We start from the raw sequence: 13,165 nt of genomic DNA on the forward strand, positions 1-13,165 counted from the left end.
TTTTTTAATTACTTTCTGCTTTTTTTTTGTACTAGTATACTGAGATCTCACAGAACAGTTTTACAAAATGTTATTCTGCTCTTCAATTCTTTCTAACAAAGTGGGCAGCTTCACATCTCTGTTCATTAATCTCCAACTACCACCTTTTAACCACTCTCCTTGCCTATCTCTAGTTCTTTGCAGACATTTTGCTTTCTGTCATTCTCTTTGTAGCACCACTGTGCTGCCTTTATGGCAGTTATTTAGTTTATAATATTTTCGCTTAGTAATTCATGTGTTAGCATTTTTTAGTTAAAGTTAGGATTGTTTAAGTAAAATTCGTTGTCTGTAATATATCGCGGCGAGGACGTCACATCTGGTTTCGCCGCGTCTTGTGGGAAAATACCGGTTTGGGATAAACGCAAGGGTGGGGGCCTGACATGCGCCAGTTCAGCGCAAGCAGAGTTTTCTTTTTCTTTCTACGCACCAGAAACACAGTGAAAGCAACGCTGTAAGTCATGAGATAATCGATATGTTGAATTAAAATGTTAACGTTGATTCTGTTAAAAGTAACGACGGTCGATAAGGTTTATGTTTTTGTTAGTTAAAGAGTCGGGATAGTTTGTGTTGAAGTGTATTTAAAGCAGTCAATGGAGTAGGTAGATTCTGACTGTATGCTGCACTTTAATGTAATGTAGTTATTGTAGTTTTACCTTTGCAAGTATTCACGATGTAAGTGTGATATCTAGAAGGAAACAAATATTGTACCAATCTTGTATTGTTTTATCAACAGTTTTCACCATACGTTAATGTGGAAGAGTGAACAGTAAATGGTTAATCTTACTGCGACCTTGTTTTCATTGATTACGGTTTACCTTGACGTTTAACTCGGGTTTCGTTACACCCGAGCGAGATCGTTATAACCACAGAGTACTTATGTTTGGAATGATCTGTCTGGATGGCATTTTCACAGTCTCTTGATACATGTGACAATAACTGAACATCAATTCAGGCATTTTTCCAGAATCGAGGGAATTTTCACAGGAGCTCTTTGTTGCAACCAGTTTTTAATTTCCCACCTATTTCAGTTTCAACAGTAAATTTGGATACATCACACTCCACCCTTTCATACAAGTTCTTCACATAGGTAAAAGCACTGAGGACAAAATATTGATCCCCGGGCACCTCTGAGACAGTTTGCTAACTTGAAAATGAGCCAGTTATCCTAGTTCTTTGTTAACTACATATCCTTACAAAACATTATCCTAAATTCTGGATATCTTGTCCAGTAACCTCTCAATGGCCTCTAACAAATGCCTTTTGGAAATCCAAATACATTACACCCACAGGCACTTCATCCTCAAAGAACAGAACAAATGTGTTCAAAATAAATTTATTATCAAAGTACATATACCGTATGCAAACATATACAACCATTTTCTTGCGGGTGTTCACAATAAATGCAAAGAACACAACAGAATCTATGAAAGACTGCACTCAAAGTGATTTGGTGAACATGACAGAAATACTGTACTGTGCAAAAGTCTTAGGCATATGTAAAAAGATTTCTGTAAAGTGAAGGTGTTTTCAAATATAATGAAATGAGAAGTTTTAAAATATCAAAACATTTACTATAAAGACAAGGTATAAGAGTACAAAAACTAAATCAAATCAATATTTTGTGTGACCATCCTTTGCCTTTAAAACTGTATCAATTCTCTTAGGTACACTGTTGTGCAGATGTAAGAAAAATTGGCTGGTAGGTTGTTCCAAGTAATCTTTGAGAACTTGCCACAATTTTTTTGCAGACTTTGGCGGTCTCACTTGCTTCTGTCTCTCCAGGTAATCCTAGACGGCCTCAATGACGTTGAGATCAGAGCTCTATGGAGGCCATACCATCTGAAACCATTTAAAAGATCTAGGGTGCCCAGGTCTTTTGCACAGTACTGTATGTCACATGCCAACTCATGAATCAAGTGCAGGAACAGACCACATAGTCCCTTGAGCTTGCTCTGCCGTTCAGTAATGGCTGATCTGACTGTATTCTCAAAGCCACACTTACTCTTACCCATAGTAACCTATCACCTGTTGCTAAGAGGTAACTCTGCTTCATTGCTTTCTGCTTTTCTAAGTGTTCTGTTTATTACCAGTGTAGTATTGCAATCCAGTGTCTCCCCAATAACTAATAAAAGGCTAGGTTCTCTATCTTTCCTGTCTTTTTTGGTCCCATCTCCATTCTTGCAGCATTCTGATCCACTAAAGAATTCCAGAATTGAGGAGAACTTTCACAGCAACCAAAGACCCCACTACGTTGTGCCAGTTTTATTTTGGAATCCTTGGATGTAGGACAAAGCAATTTGTCTATCTTCCCAGGTAGTTTTCATTCCCTTCTTCCATTAGGCTGCATGGCATTTTTCTTGTAGAGATTTTAATTACTTTAATTCCACATTTAGGTTTGTCTCTTGATTTTGAAAAGTTTTTAGTCCTTTTTACCTGAAGATAGATATGAAATACAGTAAAACTCCTTTAATTCAGCATCCACAGGACTTTGGTAGTGTTAGACTGGGAGATTTTTCAGATTATTGGATATTACTCCTTTTAATTTCCCCAACAGAATTTAAATCACATTGGCATAATAAATTTCTCAGTGAACAGGGTGCACTTAAAGGGGGACATAAAAGACTGCAGAAAAAGAACGTCGATAGACAAACCTCTATTATGCACAGTGGAGACTATCCTGACTGGCTGCATCATGGTCTGGTATGGAAACCAATGCCCATGCATGGAAAGGTCGACTAAAAGTATTGGATGCAGCCCAGTCCATCATAGGAAAAGCTCTCACCGCAACTGAGCACATCTACAAGGAGCATTGCCATAAGAAAGCAGCATCCATCGTCAAGGACATCCCCCCCTACCCAAATCATGTTCCCTTCTCACTGCTGCCATCGGGAAGGATGTATAGGATCCTCAGGTCCCACATCACCAAGTTCTGGAAAAGCAATTACCGGTACTCTTCAACCATCAGATTCCGGAACCAGTGTGGGTAACATCACTCAACCTCAACACTGAACTGATTCACAACCTTCCCTTTTAAGGACTGTCACAGCTCCTGGATGTTTGTCATCCATTTATTCATACATACACCTATTCATATATTTACCTACTTACCTATCTATTTATTATTTGTTTTTCTTTATGTATTTTTTCCCTTTTTGCATTTATACAGTTTGTTGTCTTTTGCACATTGTTTGTTTGTCTTTGTGTAGTGTTTTTATTGATTCTATTGTGTTTCTTTGCATCTACTGTGAATGCCTGAAAGAAAATTAATCTCAGGGTAGTAAATGCTGACATATATGCACTTTAACAATAAATTTACTGTGAACTTTTGAACTTTGAGATGCTGGAACCTTGAGCAAAGAATAAACTGCTGAAGGAACTCAGTAGGGTAAGCAGTATCTGTGTGGGGGGAATGGAAAGGAGTTGAAAGGGAGCACAGGGAAACAGGGCCTTGGTGAATTTCAAGATAATACAGGAAACAGGACCCCGGTGAGCTTAAGCAGAGTGGAGTTAACAAGACCCCAGAGAGCCAGTTGACAGACCACTGGAATTTCTGATTATACTGGATTATCACAGTTTTACTATAAACCCTTATTATTCTGTATTTATTCCCTCCATCAGCGCCAAGGGACCAAGTTAGTTTTGTACACATTTTTCTCAATCTGATTTTGTATTTCTTTCCAGTTTATACTTGTATTATAGTTTATTCCTCTTTACCGACCTCATAGTCATCCCACAATGATTTTTCTAAAATTCTCACAATCTACAAGTAAACTACTTTTTTTTTTGCTGCTATGCAACCCTCAGCTTTCAGTCTAATACTATCATAAACTTCTTCAGTTTGTCACGGATCATTTTTCTCATGGAGTCTATCATTTTCAATGATATGCATATCGTAAAGAGTTAAGAAATATTTCTCTTCATATCTACCACACATTACCTATTGCCATACCTATTAATCTAATTTCCCTGTTTAATTTAGCTACTGTTCCTCCTGGCAATGTGCTTGCCATTATTTAAGTTTACAAACCAAGGACAAAATTGTCAATCTCAAAAATGAATATGCAGAGTAGACAAACGAGATGTAGAAGATGTGGTGTACTTGAATTTTCAGAAGGCCTTTGACAAGGTGCCACACATGAGGCTGCTTAGCAAGATATGAGTTAGATACAGCTAAAGAATGAGCAAAAAAAAATGAGTTTGATAGAGCTCTTATAGATAGCGGGGTCAAGGGATATGGGGAGAGGGCAGGAACGGGGTACTGATCGTGTATGATCAGCCATGATCACAGTGAATGGCAGTGCTGGCTAGAAGGGCCGAACGGCCTACTCCTGCACCTACTGTCTATTGTCTATTGAATGCAGAATTCTGTCAAATTACAAATGCTGTTCCCCAGAGGATTGTTTTCTCCATGATTCATGCATTAATCATCCCTCATTACACATGACCAGATCCCAATAGAAGAGTACAACATTGGACAACCCACTTAGTCCACAATGTTGTGCTGATCTTGATGCTGATTTATACTAAATATCCTCTTCCTGTGTATCATCCATTTCACATGTCCATCCAATAGCCTCTGAAACACCACCCAATTTGCTAGATTCCACTAATACCCCTGGTAGCCCATTCTAGGCAAATTCCACTCACTGTGTAAAATACTTGTCCTCAACGTCAGTTTTAAATTTCCTCCCTCTAACCTTAAAAGTATGCACCCTGGTACAGGAAGCCCGAGAAGAGTTTATTCGTCATATACACTGGGAAAGCACTAGATCCTTTCTCAGGTCCTCTCGTGTTTGATATTTCTACCCTGGGGAACAGATTATAGCATTCAATAGTAAATATTCTATGTCAGGCAATATCCTGGTGAATCTCTTATGTAGCAGTTCCAGTGAATCTACATTATTATCATAATGTGGTAGCCAGAACTGTACAGAGTACTCCAGTTAGGGTGAGGCAGTGTTATGTGAAACTGCACCATGATCTCCCTATGCATATTTTTATTGGCCTTCTCCCGAATCACCACTTGAATTTTTGGACCATCTGTAACACTCTTTATAACTACCTTGAAACTTGGTCACTATCTTCAAAATTCTTCCCCCCCCCAAAAAAAAACTTCAACCATTTGCCCAACTACAGCTCCTAAGATTACATCCAGCACTAGTCTGACTAAAGGCACTATTTATTTACTGGGTCACTCCAGTAATATTTTATTCTTGAAAACTGTCTTGAACACATTCCATGAACTTGTCCTCAAGAATGCAATTGCCAATTTAATTTGTCCAGTGTGGATGAAGTTAAGATCCTTTTAAGTCAATGAATGATACTATCCTGGATCCTTTTGACTATCCCAGTCAGTGACATCTGCCCCTTGTTTCTCCTTTACTTTACCCAAATGGATTCTGCATCCTACATTACATCCTTTCTCACAAAATAATTAACATCATTTCTCATTGTAAGATGTAGCCACACATACCACCTCACTTACAATTTCATTTTCATTCTGCCTATTTTTCTATGCTGCCTGGTACGCTGAAAAATTGTACTCCCGCCAACTTAAAACCTTGCTTTAAGTAAAACAGTTAACTCCATTTTTTATGAAATCAGTTCTATGAAATTTTCAATAGAGTGACGAGCCCCCTTGACAATCCCACTGCCAGATTACTTCGCTCTCTCCACTCCTGGATGTTCACTTGTTGGAATCAGATTGCCCATCTTTCCTAATTTCTTTGTTCTCATCCACCCAGGCAGCAACCTTTCTTCTGGCTGTAGGCACGATCAAGGGTTGAAGTTTCCATGTCACCATATTCCTGGGACCCACACCTACCTGGTTTGCAATCACATCCTTCTGCTACTACCCATTGCCAATATCCTGGTTCTTGCCCAAACCTTACTGTGAATGGGTCATGGATGAAAATATCCAGTAAATCTTCCCTTGCAATGATGTATTATAACGTTTATAACTCAGACTCCAGTTTAACAAAACAAGCCAAAGATCCACCTAAAGCAGATGCTAAATGTGGACGTGTTACTCAGATCTTACTGATTACAGATTTCAACACATCACCTCCTCTGCTAACCCTGTCGCATTTTGATTTGTTGAACATTCAAATTATTATCTACATTATGTGTAGTTTGTTTTCAACCAATTAATATATCCATTAACTGTTAAATAGTTAATATTTTATCTACCTTTTAGTTTAAACTTAATATAAAATTATCTACTGAGATTAAGCACTAGAAGATAAACTAAATACTTCCTGCCTGAAGCCACAAAGTTGCCGTCTATAGATAATTCTCCTGCTCACCAAATTCACGGTGGTTGCATCTTTGAGGCAGCACTCATGGATTGATGAGCATTGATGCTAAAAGACATAAAGTAATAGATTTCCCTGGTGCTGGAGGGTGCAATCTATCAACAGAACTACCACGTTTAACATCACATTGCCTTAATCTGTCAAGATTTATTCTAAAGATCTGTTATTAATAAATTATCTTAACGATTATACCTTAAAGCAGGGGTTCCCAACCTGGGGTCCACTGACTTCTTCGTTAATGGTAGGGGTTCATGGCATAAAAAAAGTTGGGAACCCCCACTTTAAAGTATGATGAAGTACACTAATCTAACCTTTAATTGAGACAAGCTTGTAACTAATTTCAGAAATGACATCAACAGAGGTTTATAATGAACATACAAAACACATGCACTTTTGCGACACAGTAGATAAAATTGTTCCTCAGAATGAAAGCCCTTTGACTTACACATGTTACTTTTCACTGAGTAGGTGCATGAATGACCAAAGCAATAGATTCAATAGGAGAAAACCAATGGCCACACCCAGGCTTTGAAGGAAAAAAAGAACAAGGAACTTCATCCATAAAAGCCCACAGGTTGGTCTCGCATTGGAGGACCAGCCCCTGATCTTTCCTGACCCACCTGGCTTCACCTATCACCTTCCAGCTAGCCTCCTTCCCCTCCCCCACCTTTTTATTCTGGTATCTTCCCCCTTCCTTCTCAGTCCTGAAGAAGGGTCTCCAGCTGAAATGTTGACAGTTTATTCATTTTCAGAGACGTTGCTTGACCTGCTGAGTTCCTCCAACATTTTGTGTGTGTATCTTTTGTTCACTGTTCACTTACTGAGTAAAGCTTTCCATATTCTGAATGCCTTATATAATTCTGGACGGTGACTCTTGAACCAATATATTCTCCATAGATTATAAGCTTCCATCTCAGCAAAATCCCCATTTCCATTTTGCTTCACCCCTTCTTCTGTTGAATCGCTCACAGTGGCCTTGTCACATTCCAATGCCATTATTTTGGCGTTGTGTTGGACAGTCTTCAGTCTGCGTAAGAGCTATAGCATCTGAAAAGCTCTGCTTTTACCTTATCATAGGCCCAGTCCTGCTCATACATCATTCCTGCTCTTGATGGCCCATTGAGAAACAAGCACATGCCTAATGACGGCAAATCCAAAGAGATAAATCTGCTAATTACAGGTATTCAATGCAGTCTGACGGAGGCACTCAGCAGGTTATACAGCATTTGCGGAGACTGGATGACTTGACCTTCCAAGATCCTTTATCAGTTTGTTTTGCTTCATACCCTGCATCTGCAGTTTCCTGTGTCTCTTGCAAGTACTACATCATTGGAAAAGAATGTCTGAGTAACAGGATTACAAAAGATGAGAAAGACAGGAATGGATTAAAGATGGGCAGCATTGCTTTGTTAGGGGGAAATTACATTTGATCACTTTTTGAAGAGCTAACAAAGTCTTAGGATAAGGGCCATGCGATAGGATTTCAGTAAGACCTTTGATAATGTTCCACACAAGGGTTTGTTTTAAAAGGTTAAAACCTAATCCATGACAAGCTGCTAATATTGGCTTGGTAACAGGAGGCAGAGATAGATGGTGGAGATTTGGTTTGAGGCTGAAAGGCATTAACCAATGCTGCACCACAGTTTTCGGTGCTGGGACCCTTACTGATATCTATGTGTATTCATGATTTGGATGGGAATGTACAAGTTCACAGATGACCTGGAAATTGCTAGTATTGCTGACAGTAAATGAGAGTAGTTTTAGGCTATAGGGGAGGTGTTCCGAACCCTTTTAAAGCCATGGACTCCCACCATTAATCAAGGAGTCTGGGAACCCCTGCTGTAGGATGATAATGATGAGCTGGTAAGAACAATGGCAGATTGAATTTAAACCGGATAAGTGTAATATTATTTATTTTGGGATGACTAGTTCGGGTAAAATGTACACAATGAATAGTATAGTATATGCCCTATGGAGGCATAAAGAACTGAGGGACTCTGGTGTGACAGCCCAAGGATCCTTGAAGATGGCAGATAAGGTGAAGACAAACAAGATAATTGGCTTAAAAAGGAAAAGGGAGTTTACGGTACGACTATTAGTGAGGCTACATCTGGAGTACTGTGTGCAATTTTGGCCTCTGCACTACTAAAAGTATGTGATTACTGTGGAGAGAGTGTGGAGGATATTCACCAAGATGTTGCCTGAGATGAAGAATGCCTGGGTTTCTTTTTCTTGGAACAGAGGAGGTTGATAGGGAAACCAAATGAATTTTACAAAATTATGAGAGACTAAGTTAGATTAATAAACATTCTCCCATACCAGAAGTAATAAAACCATTGGCAGCTTCCCTTCAAACACCAGGAATTTCCTCCACTAAGTTTTCAAAATTTATTTTCCCTCTACTCCCATAAAGCACTCTTTAAAATCCACCCCTTCCAGCTTTACTCTTCCACATATTATTTTCTTTGGCTCCGTTCTATTGTTATGCTTCTATGAGGCACATTGAGATCTCAATTTCATACGAACTGCAGTAAAAATCTGCAGTCTGTTGTGGTGATACTTAATTTAGTAAATATTGGAAATAAGTTTGAGAAATGAATAAAATATTACCATTTTTATTCAAGAACAAGATAGATAATGAGGGAGAAATTTGTCTTTAGCTGTGAATGTTGAATGCAAATGAGCATTAGTTCCTGGAAGTAGTTATCTGTTAGCATTCTGTTTTATTGAAGTTAATGAGTACAAGCAGCCACTAATATTCTCACACACAGTTTTATATATATATGTATATAGAGAGAGAGAGAGCGAGCGAGAGCGAGAGAGAGAGTGAGAGAGAGAGAAGGAGAGAGAGAGGAGAGAATTCTCTCTCTCTCTCTCTCTCTCTCTATATATATATATAAACAAGTCTTCCCGGAGAGGATTTTAACACAATTACTAGATGCAGATGGATGGTTTCATATTTCATTTATAAAGAAAATGAATCACAATCTCCCATTTTGCTTATTCTGGGCCTTTTATTCACCAAGTATGTGTACAGGCTTTCATTATTAGAAGTCATCTTTACCAGATTTATGGCACACAGGTGCAATCAAAAACTGCATCAGGATTTGAGATACCTCCTGCCATCTACTTCAATCACACTTTTTCTTCAGCAGGCTGCTGTAACCAACAAAACCAAGTAAATAAACAGTCTCAGCAAGCAAGCCCTTTACTCCTGCTCTGTTGGTGACTTTCAAGATGTTTTCATGAGAAACCTTTGATGTTTTGACCCCTGTCACAAACTTAAAATAGAACAAGGTAAAGCTTATTTTGACCAGTGTTCTCCTGAAAGCACGAACTCTTATTAAGAAGCAACTTCACTCCAGCCTACTTGTGAGCTCCCAAGTTACCAATCTTGCAGGAACCTGAACAGCAGGCAGTTCAATAATAAAAGCTGTTACAACTGACAATAATCCTTTCTCACGTAGGAGTTAAAGGGTAGTAAACAATCAAATTGATTTTTCTCCCTTATTCCAGAGGGTGTAAGAGTCAATTGTACCATTCTCACAATACGGACAGTGGCTGACTAGAATGGAAACTGAACTAGGGACACCTGTTTTGTGAGGTAAATGCTATACTGGATAAAACCCCCACTGAATATGCATTTAGCAAAAAAAAATGCAATTCACTCAACCACTGGCTGTGTACCGTACCTAAACAAGAGAAAATCAGCTGGAAATCCAAGCAACACACACAAAATGCTGGAGGAACTCAGCATGCCAGCCAGCATCTATGGAAAAGAGTACAGTCGACGTTTCGGGCCCGACCCTTCAGCAGGATTTTGTGTGTGTTGCATGTACCTTACATAACAGTTTAAGAATATCCTCTGAAGACTCAATTTTGGAGCAGGAGACAAAGATCTAGGCCTGAAGTGGCTGTCATGAAAATCAATTGAACTTGGGATGGTAAATGGGAGCAGATGCTGGAGGGGATACATTAACTGTTCACTGCAAAGTCACCGAGAATTTCATGCAAGACCAAAGGGGCAGTCTAACCAAATGGAATGTTTTAACAATATAATTCAACAGCATGCAGATTTTATTTCAACTTCCTGCAGCAGTTTTTCTTTTTGATTCGGATCCCAGCATGCTACTATAAACAAGATTTGTTTAGGTTGTTGAACCACGATCAAAAGGGAATGGAAGGCAAATGTATAGGGTTGCCACCTACTTGCTTATTGATCTAATAGACCAAGGTTTTATTTTACTGAACATATTATGCAATGTATAGACAACAACTATAGTGTCCAGAAATTTAACCCCTTTTCTTTTGTTTGCGTTCCAGTTTTTTTAGAGAAAAAATATTTTAATCTAAAGAATGTCCAGGTGTTTGATTTAGAGACAATTCTTGAAGGGAATTGTGAAATTTGAGGATTGCACTGCCAGTGATTTTGATGAAAATGACTGAAATTGCAAATGGTTAGGCACCTCCTATATCAGGGGTTCCCAACCTTTTTTATGCCACGGACCCCCACCATCAATCAAGGGATCTGCAGACCCCAGGTTGGGAAACCATGTCCTATATCAGCTCACAAAGAAAAGTAAGGCATTTTGTAACAGTGACTGAGCTAGAGTGTCTGGCTCTAAAGTTCATGTTGGGATCTAGAGCCTCAGAAGCAGAGGGAGTCTGTCCAACAGTCTTGGCTCTCAGCCAGGACACAATGAATATAAAACATAGCATGTGCAATCTTTAAATAAGTAGAAGTGATTTAAAACTAAAATTAAACACAATATATAACATGGTATAACTATTAATCATTCAGAAATAGAAAGGGAGTGCAGCAAAGTTATGTTACAGAATCAAAAGAACGATTTTACACTCTGACTAGTAAGCAATATAACTTGCTAAATAAACTAATACAAAAGTTGCGTACAAGTTGTAATACATATGAAAAGCTATAACGAGAAGGCATAGGCACAGCATACAATTTAAAAACAAGGAGAGTCTTGAAGTCTTGTAACAGGGAGACAGAGAGAAGCTGAAATGGGTGATGTGTATCGACTGCTGTTGAGAGGTGAGCACAGGTAGAGAGCAATGCTATACATTTTAAAACAAGCAGTTCTAAAGTAAACCTTGAAGCAATTTTGCTCCCTTAGCCCTCCACCAGCCTCATTCTCTGTGCTGCTCGGCCTTGAAAGATATTGCCAGTCCAAGTTTTAAACCCTTCCTTGAAATTTACTTCTGACAACCATCAAGAAGTTATGCTCAGCAGGATATAATTAACACCAATTTTTTAAAAAAACATGCTTGTGGCTACCTGTTGTAGATACCGTTCTTTCTACAGAAGGAATTCTTCACTGAAAGACGCCTGTTGTTGAGTTCCAGTGCGGGGAATCGCCCATTGTCTAAACTCAAGATTTCTTCATGAGCCATTGTGCCTGCTTTTGTGTTACTTCCTGCAACATAGATTTCACTAAAGTTAATAAGTTAGCATATCTTTGTTTCACTAAAGTTAATAACTAAGCATATGTTTGTTTGCTGCTGTTGCAGTTAACACAATCCGATGTGCTGATTGTCTGAGGAAAATCTCAAATTTTTAAGTGCAAATTGAATCTAATTTTAATAGCGCCCCATATTTTTTAAAAATTAAGAAAAAATTATTTCACAAACATGTTGTTAAAGCATAAAGCTACTTAATAAATTGCATATTATGAACCATTTTAAAGGTATATAGTTTTTACACCTTATGGTTTCTTAATGATGGACCTGGACTTTCAGAAATGCCAAGACAGCAGACTGTAAGAGTATTTGTTCTGGATGGTGGGAAAATGTCAAGAAAGATCTCTTTACACTATTCTGCACAGTTTCTCTTGAGGGAGAGCCAGAGTAATAACTCAAATCAAATCCGTGGGCCACTCGTGACATATGTATTTTAAACACTGTAAGACTCCTATCTGCCATCTCTCGATTTGGAGACCTCAGCAGTTTAACAGCTGGATCACTGAGTGCTGTTTTTTTTCTGCTCTCTTTAACTCTTTAGGGCCCTAGTTTCCAATCACTGACACTCTGGCTCATGCACTGCCTGGTTTCTGTGCTGTCTTTCATTTGCTAGGGCTTCAGTCCCCACTCTCCCTTCAAGTCACTGAGGCCCTGGTTCCAGGTTCCAACCCTCTCCATTACTCATTGTAGCCCTGATTCCCAGATACCTTCTGGTTCAACAGGGCCTCAGTTCCTATGCACCCTTTCTCTCAGAGGGGCCCTGCTTTCCACCAGCCGTTTAAGTTCAATTGGTTCTGTTTGCTGCACTCCCTTGAAGCCTGCCTGCTTGGCTTACCCATGCTCCCCTTAAACTTACCAGATTCACTGTAAAATGTATGATTCGATTACATCACATCTTCTTTTAAAAAACGTATTGAAAATGTGTTAGTGTATTCATGCAATGACTTTTTGACAGACTGAAAAATCTGCTCATCCGAAGTCCTGAAACAACTGATTAGTAGTTTCACTATGTTGAAAATTTTAGTCATGAATGTGAGAAATTGAAGGCTATTACTTATAAACAGCTTAATTTTGTTCATATTGCCAGCAAAGAACAAGCCAACTCTGACATCTTTATTTAAAATGCATATAAATATAACTTTTTTTCCTATGTTCAACACCACACTTATCTTGAAATATTTTAATTCTTTGAAGGTCCTAGAGACTCAATAGATCTATGTATTTGCAAATAATACTTGCAGCAATTACATGTATTTTTATAAGATTTAACTATAATTATTAAAAATGCAAACATCCCAACTGCCCCCTGCTTGATATTAATCCATTGAAAGCTT

At 38.6% G+C, this 13,165-nt stretch overlaps 1 protein-coding gene across 4 annotated transcripts in view; it reads right to left on the bottom strand.

The window, feature by feature from the left end:
• Positions 1–13,165, bottom strand: part of LOC140714669 (protein sidekick-2-like) — a 919,455-nt gene that overhangs the window by 59,888 nt on the left and 846,402 nt on the right. For all 4 annotated transcript variants that reach the window (XM_073026119.1, XM_073026118.1, XM_073026117.1 and 1 more), the window contains one exon: positions 11,650–11,788. In XM_073026119.1, the coding sequence (XP_072882220.1) occupies positions 11,650–11,788 (139 nt within the window). The remainder of the gene's footprint in view (positions 1–11,649; positions 11,789–13,165) is intronic.

This window comes from Hemitrygon akajei, chromosome 22 (genome assembly GCF_048418815.1).
Source record: "Hemitrygon akajei chromosome 22, sHemAka1.3, whole genome shotgun sequence".
Taxonomy (NCBI): Eukaryota; Metazoa; Chordata; class Chondrichthyes; order Myliobatiformes; family Dasyatidae; genus Hemitrygon; species Hemitrygon akajei.